This window comes from Nesoenas mayeri (genome assembly GCF_963082525.1).
Source record: "Nesoenas mayeri genome assembly, chromosome: 20".
In the NCBI taxonomy this organism is placed as follows: domain Eukaryota; kingdom Metazoa; phylum Chordata; class Aves; order Columbiformes; family Columbidae; genus Nesoenas; species Nesoenas mayeri.
The window spans coordinates 3711175-3728272 of NC_137569.1; the positions used below are offsets into that span (position 1 = coordinate 3711175).

Consider the following 17098-nt stretch of genomic DNA (forward strand, 5'->3'; position numbering starts at 1 on the left):
GAGTTCGATCACACACTCATGATGGAACAGAGTGTGTTTTCCAAGTTACAAATGATCCTGTTATTATCCTGCTGGTTAAGCTATGACAAGCAAATGAGAATAGTTATTGGGTCAGGTGTGTGAGAATAACTCAGGTTAAGGTTCTACACACTCATGTGCATGTGTTCGATGTCTTATAAAATACATGTAGGCAAGAAAACAACAAGTATTTGGGATGAGTTAAGCATGTTTTGGCAAGAAGAGCATTTTTGTGAGCTTTTGTATTTCTATTAATCTCCCAGCCTCCCTTGAGTGCCAGCATAGTCCACATTGCTTTAGAACTTCATCTTGTAGCAGGTCTCTTGTTGGTGGAGTCTGGTTTGAGGCAAACACTGTTTAGTACACGGGAACCTCTTCAGAAATATCCCACGTGTGTTCGAAAATGCTTTGCAATTTCCACACGGGAATAAAATTACAGATTAATTTGGTTTGTATAGATGGGCAATGCATATTTATTTGGTTGCAGTCCCACATTCAATTAAAATTATGGATACGCTTTCTTTCAAACTAAGAGCTTAGGTTGGCTGTGGAAGAGGAGCAAGGGGGTTTTTAAAGTGATCGAGTGCATCTGTAGCATTCTTCGTTCTCTTCCCCACTTCTGTCCACGTCTTGCTCTGCATCTCAGGTCTCAAAGTACTTGTAAATCTGGGCGACGTACTGCATCACACTCTGCCAGTCTGGCCGGTCTGTGTACATCATCTCGCTGAGTTCCTGCAGAGGACAGACACACGGTCGAAATTTAGTCAAGCACCAGTGCTGGGAACATCACTGGGTGCTCTGAGTAGCTGTGGCTATTGAACACTACTCCTGCTTCCATTCCAGAGCTCCTTAAAAACACAAGCAATATAGAAGTCCATGGGAATGATCTACTGGCCTAGTGCAATTCTGAAACTCATTAACAGACTAGCTAAATGGCCATATGCATTTTACATCCTGAAAAGATTTCTTCTACCTACAAAGATCAATTCTCTATATAACTTCATTTTATTAAAATTCCTGCTTCTTCGTCTGTCTTTGGTTCTGTATTTAGCTCACAAACCTTGTAATATTTTTCTTTCATATCAAACTCCTCTTCCTTGTCATCATATTGTTGATTTTAGAAAATGCTTTTTAACAGTTTAACAAGCAAATTATTCTTCTGTTTCTCAAAATGTTAAAACAAAAGGAAAGAGTCTAACACGCAAGTCTACCCAAGAAGATTGGAATCACCTGGAGTAGGCTTCCAAGATGAGGACAATAAATACTCTCATTTCAATACCAGGCGACCTCCAGAAGTTCATTCAAATTATATTAATACTGTGATTCTACAAATTCCTTCTGGAAGTTCTCCTAACACTATGAACTTCCAGAGATGGTGGTGCTGCCTTTCCTAGCACTACATGAACACTTTCACAGAATCATTTCGTTGGAAGAGACCCTCAAGATCATCAATTCCAACCATTAACCCACCCCTGGTACTAACCCATGTCCCTGAGAACCTCATCTCTGTGTCTGTTCAACCTCCAGGGATGGTGACTCCACCACTGACTGGCCGCATGGCAACAAAGGCTTTGGAATGGTGTTTGCAGTAAATCTTCTCATGCTAAAAGCAGGTAACTCACCAGGCTGGGTTTGATGCCTACGCTTTCAGCAGCTTGAAATGCTAACAGCAAATTTCTCTTCTGTAAAAATAACACAAAGGTTCAAACGTATTATCATCACAATTTGATTCCTGAACCCTACCTTGCACCTGGTTAATCAGTAAGTTTAAATGAGCAGATATACTTGAAAACTGGAAAACACAAGATTCAATACTTTCACAGAGACACTATTTTGATTTTGTATTAGTAAGGTATACTCACAGGTTTTTTCTCTTTGAACAGCTTGTCTACTTTTGCCCAAGCTATAACCCTCTGTTTTTGACAGTTTTTTGTGAAACTGATTACAACTGGGCAAAAAAAAAAAAAAACAACCACCCACTGAGTTTCTCTTTGTTGAGTGAAAAGGTTTTGAAGAGGCATTAACAAACATATAAGGCACTCTTATAGACAGTATAATTCTCATTGTAATAAATACTAGCTGTTGGAAGTAGAACTAGTAAATCCACTCACTGAACTCAGGCATCTTATCACTAATTCTTTATCCAGTGGTCCCTGCATTTCCTCTCTGGGAGCTCACTGGTGGTTTCCTTCCCCTTTTCACCCAGTTTGCTTTGTAAGTTCTCAACTGATACTTGTCTTTTACTGTTGCTCCCATCTACTTATTCTGTATGAAGATCTTGCAACCACCACGCATCCATCAAAATGAATAATGTTCACTGTGAATTCTGCAGAGTGTGTAGGTACAACAAAACTTACTTTATCCTGGCTGTTGAGCTCCTGGTAAGGAATATGTGCAGGCAAATATGTGTGCAGGAGAGCACAGAAGGCCAGCCCATCACTCCAGCTGCTGCTGAAGTTGGTAATATCAATATTCTGTAATAGAAAACAGGAACCATCCCTGAATGGTGCTACACAACAACAATCTACAAACAGTAGTTTTAATGCAGTCATGAAACAAAACCGCAAAGTGTTAAAGGAACATAGGTTTACATTCTCCATTCTCATCATCTTTTTGATATTAAATCAAAAGACACCAAGTAGGATGGCAAGTTTCAAAGTCCTGGATAAGAGATTATTAAGGAATTAAATGCTTTTCACAGTAGGCCCCAAACAAAGACTTTCCAATGCTTTCTAGAAGGTGAGAAACACCATGTGCAGCACATGCTGCAGCTGCAGTTTTCCTGTGCTGGCAAGAGGAAGGACACTCTCTTGTCCCTTTCAATTACAGAATGGCAGAAATACAATCTCTCCAGCACCTACAACAGAAGTCACTGATATTTTAAAATGGTGTTTTGTAACTGATTTCATGCTTCCTTGTCTCAGGATGTGTAACAGAGGGATGGTTTTACAGAACGATGAGGCAGTGTAATCAGTGTATTTGACCACTATTATCCTTCTGGTTTCTGGTAACCTTCGGGGTTTCTTCACACGGATGCTCTGGCAACACGCAGCTGTAGTTTAACACATGCCTGTGGCCCACTGACCTTCCTAATGCCCTTGTTTGCGCTGACCGTACCAGCACACTGAGGAATCCTCATGGCTGAGTTTTGTCACTGGAATAGCAGTTGTAGTTCCAATTACCAGCTGAAAACAAACAGTGAACTGAGTGGTATTGCTTAGAAAAGTAACAACTTCCGGAGCACAGAAGGCTGCAGGAAATGCTGGCGTTACACCATCTGTCCTGCTATGGCAGGTGTGGAGCTGCCCTCAAATAATCCTCACCAGCCATGTCTTCCCGGCTGCTGAACCCCAACTCAGACTCTGCCACTTCATTTTCTTTATTTAGCTATTTTCCGGTTTCTTTCAAGATTCCCCCAAAGACAAAGCTTTTACTCTCATACAAAAGCTAATGCAGACACACTGAAAGCCAGACAGGAAGTATTTTAGCATATGTTCTTCACTTACAATGCCTCGCTGATTAGTTGTCCAACCTGGACTTTGTCCAGTTAGACAGGATTTCAGATTAGCAATAAATGCCCATAACCAAACATGACTCAAATTGAAGCAGTACAGAGTATTTCAGGTTAAAACACTCTGGCTGTAATAAATGTACAAACTTAATGGGCTCAGAAAGCAGGCCATCAGCAGCAGACATTACCGCACCAGCCACCACATTCTGATTTGCTCTATTAACATCTGTCAACAGAGATAAAAGAAAAGCGACGTAGTGGCTGAAAAATATTTTGCTCTGAAAGCTGCCTTGGCTTTGTCTGATCCATAAAGTCGCACCGTGAAAGTCCAAGTTTGTGTTATGGAATTGTCTGAAGCGGAATTACTCTGCTTTCTTGGCGTTTCAAACAAATTACTATTTATCAATCCGCAGTTAGTGGGAAAGGACCGACTGCCAAATTACACAAGTGTTTTTACTGAAGCCAATATACTTCATCAGCAAATAGCCTACTACCAAATGCCAATATTCTCATTTTATATTGTGTGATAGAAATCGAAAATGGAGGTTGTCCCCCTACTCTGCCAAAGGCCATGGAAACAGGAACAAGCAAAGCCTTAGTTAAGCAACAGGACTAGACAAGCAGACAAGTCACGTTTGTGTGGGAACATTATACCCTACCCTTATTTTCATGATGTTCTTATGAGAGAGACACATGAGATACAAAACTCTTCCTACGGTATTTCACCAGCCCAGCATCAGTTTGATAATTTTACTCAACTTTGTAGTTTTAACTATACTTATACTCTTCTCCTCCTCCCATCTAATAATACCTAGAGATAAGAAGTGCTAACATCTATAATAAAATCAGAACCAGGTCCAGAAATCCTCAACATCTGCAACAGCACTGTCCAGCCAGCCACCTTCAGTAATTCTTGGATCCAAGTCTTGGAAACAAGTGAAAAAAAAAAATCCAAACAATGTTATTTAGAGAGCAAATGTATTATCTATGATACTAATTAAGACATTAAACACCTGCAAGTCATTAACCTCAGCCTCCCACCCCAGGACCAGGACCTTTGCTTGCAGATAACAGGGCGCTCCGAGAGCCACAGTAAAGACATACAGGGAAATCTGTGTGATCTGTTCTCACTAAAAACAATTTCTTGTTTGTCTGAGGAAAAAACAACCACTGTATTAGATTTCACTAGATCTTTCACTCCAATTCTTCAGCAAAAAGCAACAATGACATCATACAATCTTCATTACAGCCTGAGTAGGTTAAAATACTGACACAAGATATTCCCGCTATACAGATGTTACTGTGGCTGCAGCAATGGCTCTCTGAGTCATAATTTTCTTTATAAGACCCAGAATAATAAATTATAGACATGATTTAGCTTGAAGCTAGCCTGGAACTCTGTAGGAGACATGACCTTAGCATCATCCTCCCCATCCTCCCCGCTTCAGCATCCAACCTGCCCTCCTGCCTCTCAGAAGTCATTGGTACAGAATGGCACACTGGGAACACGCCAGAGTGGCTAATTATTGAGGTTCAGCCCATGCGGAATATAAACTTAAATACTAAAACCAGAACTAGTTAACACGACTATATTTAATAAACCAAAGGGAATTGCTCTCTGCACTCAGCTTTCTGCAGTCCTTCCTCCTTATCACAAACCAGGGACCCACATCTTCCCCACAGACTAAAAGCCACACAGCTCAGTGTTTTTATGCGGTTATATTTAGACACGTATCTGAGCAGGAGCCACCTTTTCATGAGCCACAACTCTGTGAATCTGAACTCTGACCTTTCTTATGCAGAATTTGACCAAGATAGGGGTAACTCCCAAAGGCTCCCTCCACCCACCAATCGTTACCAATAGCTGCATGAAACTGCAAATCTAATTTGGATCCATTACACCCTAATGGGTGAGGAACATGTTAGTGGGCTTCAGCCCAAGAGCTTCTGTTGAAGGATGCATGTAAGCTTTGAGCTCTGGATAGGCAAGTTCCACACTCTTCCAAAGAAGCAACACAAGTGAAGAAGAGCTCCTCTGAGCAAACAAACCACTCCAGTTCATCTAAAACACTCCAGCAAAGATATGAAACGTGGGCAATCTACTGGAAATATGGGTGAACTGGAAGTGTGGTCAGGTCCAGTTAACAGGGATGAAAGGCATGAATGCCTACAATTAAAGACTGCCTGAATTCTTCTGTAATTACAGGGTGCAGCCAGATGACTTGGACGATTGCACACAGCTATTTTCAATGGGTAGCTGCAAATCTAAAGTGATTTGCATATCACATTTAGTCAATCTACTACCAGGAGCCTTTCTGAATTCTCTTACAATTTTTTTTTTTTCTCCAACATGGAATACACAATAAAGCAATGCCTCAATTACAAAAATCCAGAATAACTTGTGGAACAGCAATACTGCTTATTGTATAGAGATTAAGTGGCTAGCCAAGATTGGGAAAGAAGCCAAATGATCTTCTACCCTCCAGGCTGTATTAATATCCCTAGTTCAAATGGTTCAGGCAGCTGCAGTCTCCATAAGAACTGTTTAAACCTTTAATTGATTTGTATTTCTAACCCCATCATCTGTATTTCCAATGTTTCTAACAGCCATGTCAGTAAGTCAGGAATCTTATTGCAAATTACACTTGTATGAAGCGAGAATTACATGTAAAGAGAGAGAGTATATAATGCTGAGTTCACAGGGAGATGGCTTTTCATTACACAAACATCCAGGGCAAATGAGAGCTGGTATAAGCAGAAGCAATTTTATGGGTATCTCTGGGCCATTTCAGAGATGAGGTAATAGTGACAAAAGATAAATATCAGGTGTGACAGATACCTCTGTAGTTTACACCACTGTCACATTCAGTGAGTGGGTAAAACAAGTCTTAGTTGTATCTGGAGATGGAGAGATGGATTACACAGCAAGACCAGGAACTAACTAGTTCTCCTCATTGTAATAACCCCGTAAGACTTTGAGATGATGTCTTATTTTTCCTATGCATCTCTTTCAGCATGAATTACTTTTGTTATGCTCACCTGCTGAAAGCCAACTCCCCGCTTGCTGCACCACTAACACTTCCATCAGCTTTCTCACCAACTCGCCTAAATGACATCACTGCTGAGCGCCACAGAGGAGAAACAGGCTGGGCTGTGTTCCTTCATTCCCAAGGCTGCAGGAGCGGAGATGCAGCAGCGCAGCTCCAAGGACCACACAGATGCTCCAGGGAAGGAGGGAGGAAGAGAGGGGGAGGAACCACCTCCCTCTGCGTCCAAGACAGCAGCTCAGCTACTTCCTGAGCCCTGGCATAGAATCACTAATGAGCACACTGGCTGCTCCCACAGCTATTTCTAATTATCTGTATTGGGAGTTCAGACATTAGCTATGTCCTGGAATTCCTGGGTGGAGGGGCAGGCTGCAGCAGGCTCATGGTAAAGGATGGAGAGAAGGTGGGGTGAGGTCTGGACAGCAAAGGATATTGATGGAAAAGGCAGCAGGGCTGAGCTCTCTCCCAGTTAAATTCAGAGTTTGGAGACGTTCCAGCTGGTGACCAATCAATTCAGTGTTTTCCCCAATTGTCATTGCATCCAGGCAACGCAAGGAAAACGTCTTGGACTTTGGGATGGAGAGAATGTAAATGCTATTTTTAAAGTTACCCAGCAGGATAGAAAGTTACACATGAGAGCGCTGCATGGGCGTTCATTTTATCCCTCCAATCAAGAGACTTGTATTTGTTTACAGGTTAAAGCCCTTTATGCGAAAAAAAAAAGGTAGAACTTGGCTCAGGTTATTTGGCTGCACTGGAGGAGCACGTTTATGCATTGGCATCACTGTGAAGGGGACTTGCACATTGGTAATCAACCTGATTATTCCCAACATGCCCCGATTTGGCTGCTGCATTTATTTTCCAGACCCAACCCCAGCTCCAGCTGTGAAACAGAGAGAAACTGCCTGTACACGTTCCACCATAAGTGTTTTTATTTAGAAAAAGAAAATATTTATTCTGGAAAAAAAAAATACATATATACATATTGAAATTTTAAGCCCATACTTTCTTTAATTAAAAACTCTCAAGATATCCCTTTTTATCTGAGCACCTTTCAAAATACTGCTGAAAGTCATCATCATCCAATGATATGACATGATGATCTATATTTTGACAGCTAGGGAAATCAATGCAATGGTATTATGCAAGTCTGCCAGAGTCACAAATACAGTCCAAAGCAGACCTGGGAGCAAATTCCTGACCCACTTCTTGTCAATTTTTATTTATTTAACCCCTTCAATCTCAATAGCTATCACCAAAACTCCCTTTGGCTTTTGCACAGATAGGAAAAGCCTCTCTGAAGTCAACACCCTCCTCTTTGGCAAAAATCAGAGGAACAGAAAGAGAGCCACAAATTTCACCCATTTCTCAGAAACTCACTGAATATACTAATGACTTCCCAGGAAAACCCATGGCACATATAATCCTACTTCTAAATGCTACAAGAGCTGTGGATACAGAGCTCTCAGTAAGCACATGCACTCTCTCATACCCAAAGAGACATGTCAGAATATGGTACTTGAGGGTGTCATTGCTCGTCAGAGAAGAACTTCGTTGCCTTAATGGCACTGGTGAATATTAAGACAGACAAGCTTTTTCCTGCTTCCTGAGCAGGAACATTCACTGCTCTGTTAATGCGGAATTACGGAATGCCACAGCTTACCTAGTTCTCAGGACTAGTTAAATATCTAGATAGAAGCCTGGCTAATGCTGATATACTAGAGAAACACTGATACAATTTGGAAACGTATTGAAACAGTTTTACGCTACTTGTTGACACAAACACAAAAAGTCCCTTACCCCAGTGCACATCTTGTGATTAAGAACCACGGGGTTCTCAGTATCTCTTCAGGACAGAGCACAGATGTGTTGAAACTCTCAAAGCTTTAAAACTATGCTCCCATTATGTTAGTATCAAAGGAAATGTTTGCCTGATTATTCTACAAGTCAAGGTCCAGGAATGGCATTCTGCCCATGTTCAGAGGTTGAGAGGGTCGATTCTGGGGTTTTCAGCTCTTTGATTCTCTACAGCCTGAGCACCAGCCCTGAGGATCGTGGGTACATCTGCAATAAAGTCTCAGTTCACTCTCCATGGTCCAAGACGGTGCATAACTGACATGTGAGGCAAAGTGCTTAGTCGAGACTTAGAAAAGATTGAGACAGCAGTTGCCTAAGTAGGATAACGTCAGCTATCCACACTAATGACATCCAAAGAAACAACAGACTTCTTGTTTCTAAATATAACCCTCAATTTCCAGAATAAGGAAGGATCCATCAAACACAGACGTACTGATGTACCATGAAGGAGCTTTTTGATCTCCTATAAACAGGTCCCCACAATCTGCAGCCCCAGGAACGTACCTGCTTGATGGATCAGCGGTCAAACCCCAGTGATCCTGGCTGGCTGTCCCCACAGCAGAACAAGGCCACCTCCCTAAGGACAGCGCATTGGCCCCATGACCAAGCAACAAAAAGGAATACGTTGTGTCCTCATCAGCCCATCTGCATTTGTACATCTTTGGGACATACACTTAAATCTGTGCTGGATCTCATCCAGCCAGCAAACAAGTCAAAAAAAAAGAGAAAATGCGGGAGATAATATCACGGAGGAGGCCCTGAGAACAAAGAGGATGTGGAGGAAATACTGTCTAGTGCAAAAAGAAAAGGAATGCAAATTCCTGTGAGAAAAAGCAAGCCACAAATTCATAAACAAAAAGCTAGTATTAGTCTCAGTTTAAACTGAATACAAAAGGGTAAAAAGCTTTCTATTATATCCACTGCCAAACCACTAGTCAACCAGTCTCTTGCTGTAATTACTTGACAAACAGCAAACACTGCAACAGCCTTTATTTTTCTCCCTAAGCTTTCGCATCTTTGTTATAAGAAGAACACAGTACTATGCAGACACTCAAACTTTCACATACTCCAATACACCAGTTTTGTGCTTCTAGTAGTAAAAGCATTCAGAACTACATTTACTGACTTTTAGGTTATGTTCAGAAGTAATTTGTTTCCAATTTCAGTCTCTCAAGGCTGGAATAGCCATAACAGCAGCAATACTTCAGGGCAGGGAGTTTTTTTCTTCTTTTTAAATAGCTGAGGCACTATACAGGAAAGGCATTTTTATTAATACATATGGCAAGGAAAAAGGTTGAAGGATTTAGACTCCTCTTAATGCCAACCTATATTTCTGGAAACTCAGAGGTATAGCTGCTATTTTCCACATTCCTCTTCTCTTCCTATTCAGTGTTTCTCTGCTCAAGATAAGATGGTGGCTCTTCACCAAGTGGATCCCAAATGGGTCCTATTAAACCAAACATAACTTTGATAAAAAGAATAACAATGATTGAGCAGAGGAGAAAAGAGTTTGTCTCAGATTATCTTTTTCTCCGTGCCCCAGGATGGATGTCTAGTGGTTGGGGAAAAAACATTAAAACATTTCTATTAAGCGAACCATATTCATTAACATGGCTGCAGTTCCCTCCCCTCTCTGGAGAGGGTAATATGTGGCAAAACCAATAATCCTCAGTTCCAATGATCATGGGTTAAGTGCCTCTTGATGTTCCGTATTTTCATAATACATCTGTGGATAGTAATAGACAATCTAGAGAGGTTTGGCCCCTTGACAAATGGTCTCCACAGAGAGCAAACAGAACCAGTGCACTTCAATAACACCAGAGTCACTAATGATATGATTATGGAAGGTGATAATGCAACACGAACAACTCTCAGCAGCTTGCAGGAGTTACGACTCATGGGAACAGAGCCTAATAGAAAAGAGGCACCCGATTTCTACTTCACACTGTTCCTATGATATGTAACCTTTTCAAAAAGATTTAAAAAATCCCAATCAAACAACACAAGACAACAGAAAAAGCTATTTTAACATAAATAACTTGCTCTCAGCAGGCTTTGTGGTTTAAAGGACTTGAAGTAATTGATTTCCAGAGCCACAAAAGCAGTTCTCAAGTCTGGTCATCTCCCCACCCTCCATTATACACCATGATGTCAACAAATTCAGAAAGGTAGGAGGAACAGTCTATGTATGTCTGGCAAAAGAGATCATGTGCCTGTGCACAATTCTTATAGGGAATTATAAGCAGCCTTACTTCACTACAATTCCTTTTAATGCTGAGATTATTTTTTTAGCACCTCCCCTGCATAGTTATTCAACATTGATGAACAAAATGTCAGATAATTCAACTAGGCATTGAAATATGACAACTGAAATTGTGTGATCAATTACACCACAGTTCATGCAATCACTTTCATTAAACTGAACTAGTCATTAAACTGAACTTGCACTTCATTTTCATTCCAGTAATTGTTTTCATGTTCTAAATAATTAGTCTCCTTAGCATCCACCTATTTTTGATAGCAAATCACTGTTTAAATAGGGATCTTAAAAATGACATAGCACATTACCGAAACATAGATGCTTTCTTGTTTCCCCTCAGTTACTGTACACCCACACAATTTCATTTTTTCTAAAAAAACAAACAAAACCCTCCAGGCCACTACTAATTGGTGTTGTGCTTCTCTCAACTCCCTCCAGTGTCCCTCTCTTGTTTTATGACATTGCCTCCTGGGGAACATGCTGAAGTTCAAAGCCAGCGAATGTTCCCACTGTAGACAACTCAAGGATATTTGCCAGAAGCAGGATGTAAATTTCTATCTATAGTATAAGCTCGTCTGGATTAAAGCATTTAAAAAGTGGAGCCTTGTGTGCTAGTCCCCAGGTCTTATCCTCAGATACTTCCCTGGGTCACTAATCCAGCTTTCCCCAGGGAATCTGGGACATGGGCAGTAGCTGCTACTGAGAGTATCAGTTATTCTGATCCATTTTGCTCATACTGTTTAATTAAATCTCCTATTTTCATAATTTAAATAGAAAGGAATCTCCTTCTTCCTTACCAGCTCAGATTACGAACTCTCACTAGGCCTCAAACGCAGTACATTTTGCCACTGAAAAAAAGTTCGAAGTCAAGCAACAAGTCTTTTATTCTCTCATTCTACTGTGTCACAGAGCTGAAAACAGTTTGCATCCAAAGTTATCTGTTGTTCTGGGCTTCATGTTAGAAAGAACATGACAGAGTATACTGGGATTTGCACAGATGATGTCTCACAGACAGGGGTATTGCGTATGGAAGTCGTGCACATCACCAGGGCTCTGCTTGGCAGAATTTATTGCCTCATTCCCACCATTGCAGCAGCCGAGGCAGGAAGGGGGATGACGTTCTTTGCTCCACTCCAGTTCTTTGTACTCAAGAATGATAAAAACTCCCTGCGGAGCTTATTATCAGCCTTACAGCAAGGGTGCAAGGGTCTGGGAAAAGCAAGCTCAAGAACAATTAGCGAATGTACTGCAGAGAGCGCAATGGGAATGAGAATCTGAGGAAGAATGACCAGGAGATGATGCCTCTAAACGAAGCAGTGAAGACAGAGAGGCAAGACTTTGGTTCATCTGACTTTAATTTCCACCTCGAGGTGTTAGACTCTTGGTAATAAGGCCCCACCACCACACAACAGTCTGAACTTCTCAGACTCTCCTGGATTACACAGTTTGTCAGTGTTTTACCTGCTTGTTCTCAAAAACTGCGAAGCCTCACTCTCTTGCTTTAGAAAGAGTAACAGCAGAGGACAACCACACACAGAACAAGAGCCTCCTCAGAGCATGAGCCAAAGCAACAAAGCTTTCTCTGAAACATCGTCTGGACAGTCATGTAGCAACAACACTCCAGCAGCCATATATAAAGCAAAGATTTCCACTGTCCTCCAAAGCACAGACATACTTTCCTCCAGAGACTAATATTAAAGGAAAAACAAATAGAGCCAGATTGCCTTGCATACGTCCTGAGTGGCCAGCTATCTGACACACAGCTCCACCGCTTGGGTTCAGCCTAGAAAAACAAAACTCCTTTGCTATTCTATCACAGAGGGAATACTTGTCAGTCTTGGTGCCAGTCTGGTACCTACAGAATCAGGACAGGCCTCTATATTTGCAAAGCCACTTAATTTCTAAAGCAAAACATACAGTCCAGCTTGGGTGTAATCAGAGAAAGGAAACTGCAGGACTCTAAGGAATCTCAGACAATGCTTCTAACAGTGAACTCGGCGCTAGACTGTTTTAAGATAAGTAGAGGAAGCTCACCATATGTGCCATTTGAAATAAAAAAGGACAACACTGTCATGAGAAAGTGTTACTCAAAAGATACACTTGCTGGCTTAACAGAAGTTAGACTTGGAAAGCTGCATTTCATGAAAAATTTGCTGAGGACTGGATGGGAATTTTCCACCACATCTTCAAATTCGAGACCAGGAGAATTTTAGTAGATGAGATAAAATAAATCAAAACAGCATCAAGAACACAACTTCAGGGGACAGCACTGTAGCCTCCTAAGCAGTATCACAGAACTGGAGGCTCAGTGCTAGTCCTGGCTTTATTCTTTCTAAGGTGCATCTAAAATCAAGAGCTTGTCCTGATACCAGTCTTGTGAAATTTGTGCAAGCCAGATGAATATGCCAGTGTGAAGAAATGAATCAAACTTTAAGAGATCAATTTACTCAAAGGGAAAGCTACTGTCTTTCCTTCCAAACTCCTGCCCCCTGCAGCTAATGCTTCATAAAGAGCAGGTTGTGAAGAAAAAAAAAATGTTATTATTTACTTTAAAAGATGGACTCTGCTTTTATTTAAGACTTGCTCCAGGGTGCATATCATGTGGTGATAACGGCTTTTGTCTTCTAAGTAACAAACAATATTATTCTTAAGAAAGAAAAATCTGAGTATTATATCAAACCAAGACTATCCTGCACACCCAGCACATATCACAGGATGAACTGTTGCCTAGAACTGCCTCCTACAGCTCAGCTACAAGCAGAACGAATGGCCTAACCCAGCTGTACACAGACACGAGCCAGAGCTTGGTAAGCACAGCAATGGCTGTACAAGAACTGACAAATCATTAATTCAGTTTAACAGTGAAAATCACTCTGCAAATAAATTAGATGTTCTCAAGCAGTCAAAACTTGCTTTGTAAAATTCCCTTAAACCGCAGCTGACTAGAAAGAGTGGGACCCAAAGATGCAAACTTAATTTGGTCAAGGCCACACAAGGAAATATTTCTTTGGTTTTACCAAAATGACTAAGGGGTTTTGTATATGAATTACTTTGGACAATGAATATTGGAGACTGCAGTGTTAAAGAAATCTGAATGAAGAGGATGGCAACACCCAGTAGAAACAAACATGCACAAATCAGCAGAATAAAATACACGTTTCTTTGCCGTGACACTGCTCACTGCACATCTATTGGTGTCTCTTCTCTTACCTGGTAACCTTCAGTCTTCTTTTGGCACCATTTCAACAGAGCGTTCCTTTTCGAACCACCATATTCCCGAGCCAGGGCTGCCAGCGGGTCCTTTCTCTCCACGCTAATCCAGGGAAGCATAAGGGAGAAGAAGATAAATATGCTGGAAGTCTCTTATTTTTTTACCAGTGTGTAAATAATACCTGTATGACAAAGCAGAATGGCAACACAACCTAAATGGAAACCAAATTGTAACAGAATACACTGAAACCTCTGGAAGCAGTATTGCAGTCAAGGCCTAGAGGACAGTTAAGGCCAACAATCAAAACACCTGCCTTCCAGCAGGTCGACACTCCCTCCCAACCTGGTGTCATCAGCAAATTTGCTGATGATGGTCTCAATTTCCTCATCTAAATCATCAATAAAGATGTTAAACAGGACTGGACCCAACCCTGACCCCTGGGGGACAGCACTAGTGACTGGCCGCCAGCTGGATGCAGCCCCATTCACCAGTACTCTCTGGGCCCGGCCCTCCAGCCAGTTTTTAACCCAGCAGAGAGTGCACTTGTCCAAGCCATGGGCTACCAGCTTTTACCCTACTCCTACTGTTTGAAATAATGGTAAGGATCAGAGGAAAATATGTATGTTTTCCTCTAAGACAGAAAAAAAATTGTGTCCAGCTTTCCCTTAGACCTCAAAGTTCCTGAAAACTTGCTATCCTCATTTTGTCATGATTGCTCATTTTACAGATAACTGTGGTTGTTATCATCTGAATTTTTATATTTAGACCTGACACTGCCTGATAATTCTGAACCGGTCAGACAAGCCAGCACAGTTTCCACTGGAGACAGGGGTCCACCGTATTAAATCATTCATCTTGGGGCCAGGTAATGCTGTCAAATATTTCCAGTGTGCTTGTTTTCCCAGGAAACTGAGTTGGTACCTGAGTTTGCTTTGGGGTTTGAAGCTGCTGGGGGTAGAGGTAAGCATCCTGCTGCTGAAGGCCATAGGGGGTTTGCTCAGGGATTCCAGGGAGGGGCTTTTACGGAGGTAATGGTCTGATTTCAGCTCTTCATTTCTACCCTTCAGAAGGTCTGTGGGAATTAAAAAAAAAGCTGTCAGTTTGCAGTCTGAGGAATTTGATTAATCACTGTCCTGCCACACAGCACACAATATGCAGCCTGTTGTTTTGATTCTAAACAAATGTACTCATTTGTTCATTAAACACACATGGGGCTAGGAAACCTTGAGCAGATTAGAGGTGATCATAACAAGGAATGGCTTTGATGATTTCAACAGTACAGACCGCCTGGCTTCCTGTGATTGATACTCCTGCTGGGGGGTAGGGGCCTCAGGTGAATTAGGGGAAATACCAAAATCTACAGTCTGAAAGGTTCAAAAGCTGATCATCAGATATCTTCACCAGATGACTGACCAGCCCTAGTACAATAATTTCTTTTCTGCCATTAGCAGACTCGTAACAAGAAAGCCTCTCATCTCCCAAATACAACCCAGCTCAAGGCCGCAGTAGAAGGCACTGGCTATCACATGATGTTCGGCACCGTAACAGGACTTTGGGAAGCCTCGATATATTCATTGCAGATTTTCATTACAAATATGATGTATTTCTATATTTTATGGTATTTATATATGCATAGATATATATAAATAAAATAAAAAACAACAAAATTTGTGGCCATAGGATCCAATGTTGATAGTTTTTTTGAAGAGAAGCCAAAGAGATCCTAGAAATCAAGTTATCTCCCCAAGCATATCAATCGTGAAGCAGAGCAATGTATCACACAGGGATACTTGGCTGTTTCTTTTCTGTAGACAAACTGTCAACAAGCCAAGATCTATGGCCAGCACATTATGAGCTGTTATCAGAAACTAACTGAATGTGGAACACAACTTTTACTCCTCCTCAGTTACCTCCCTATGTTAATTATCAATTAATGTCATATTACCTAGAGGTGTGAATTCCTTCTTCTCTCAACTTCACAAAGGCTACTATTACTGAATCAGTCCTGAATTTCTTTTCAGCAGTAACTGGGCTATGTGTATCAGCAGTTGCCGGATAAATACATACAGTTGCCCTTGCTTTGGCTCCTGAATTCCATTAAATCAGCATTTGTAGCTGCTGAGAGCTATAGGCATTTCTGTACCTTCTTTCCACAGCACAAAGGGCTGCAAAGTTCCTATCTGTTAAGAAGTCCAGATGGAAAAGGACAGAATCCAGTTCCAGGAGACTCTTCTTTCCAACAAGCTGGTTGCTGTCAGAGCTTTGTTGTACTGGATTGCACACACCTTGGTCAGCCAGTGTCACCCTCCCCATTTCATTAGCACTATTTGCACTATTTAAAGAAACTTTGTGGCTACTGGATTGAATTACATGCTAGTGCTGAAGTGGTTCAAATTAACAGTATCCAGTTTCATACTTTGAGTCGCACTTGCAGAAATAATATACTTCCTTTGATTTATTTCCTGGCTGCTAGAAACTCCAGGACAGACCCAGTAAATCTCTGATTCTAAATGAAAATACAGCCACAGCCAAAGATCAGCTGCCTCTGCAAAGTAATCCGTTCTCCTCTCCAACAATGTAACATTTGGGTCATGTTAAAGACATCACAGAATCCTGCTGTGATACTGGTCAGATGGAATCAGCCAGAAGATTATTATTATGGAGACTACTTCACTCTGAATTTCCTTGGGGATATTTTTTAATTCAGTGTTGTTTGCACAGGACTTGGATCAACTGCCTTCTAGGATTATTTTGATTGGAACCAGAGCTATTACAACTGTATAATGAATAAGCCTTTGCTATGGATTATTGGCACTAAATTAAACCCAGGTACAAAGAGAAGCTGTAAATACAGGAACTTGTTAGATAAGCAACCATAAATTTTTACCATACAATGGCTAATAAAATATCTGTTGGTTTCAACAGATTTTCACAGAACAATTGCCTATGGGTAATAACAGTAATTATCCATGGCCCAAAGTGGGATATTTATTATTAACAGCTAGCATTATGTCACACAGCTGACAGATTACTTCACTCTACAGTGAACTGGTAGATATTAAAATGGGTTTATGTTCTCTTTAGGATTGTTGGATACTCTAATGTGAGACTTCTTCTGGAAATCAACTGATAGAAATAAGTAAACTCTGTCTGTTCCACTGATAACTTCTGCTTTCTTAGCATTTACTCCTGCA

At 41.1% G+C, this 17098-nt stretch overlaps 1 protein-coding gene across 1 annotated transcript in view; it reads right to left on the minus strand.

Annotated features, from left to right (window-relative positions):
* Positions 1–615: 615 nt before the first annotated feature.
* The window catches only part of SPECC1 (sperm antigen with calponin homology and coiled-coil domains 1), a gene marked incomplete at its 5' end in the record, with an annotated part of 57601 nt that continues 41118 nt past the window's right edge, over positions 616–17098 (minus strand). The window contains 5 exons of the mRNA XM_080356995.1: positions 616–750; positions 1641–1700; positions 2376–2492; positions 13904–14006; positions 14826–14976. Coding sequence (XP_080213121.1) covers positions 661–750; positions 1641–1700; positions 2376–2492; positions 13904–14006; positions 14826–14976 — 521 coding nt within the window. The 3' untranslated portion in view covers positions 616–660. The remainder of the gene's footprint in view (positions 751–1640; positions 1701–2375; positions 2493–13903; positions 14007–14825; positions 14977–17098) is intronic.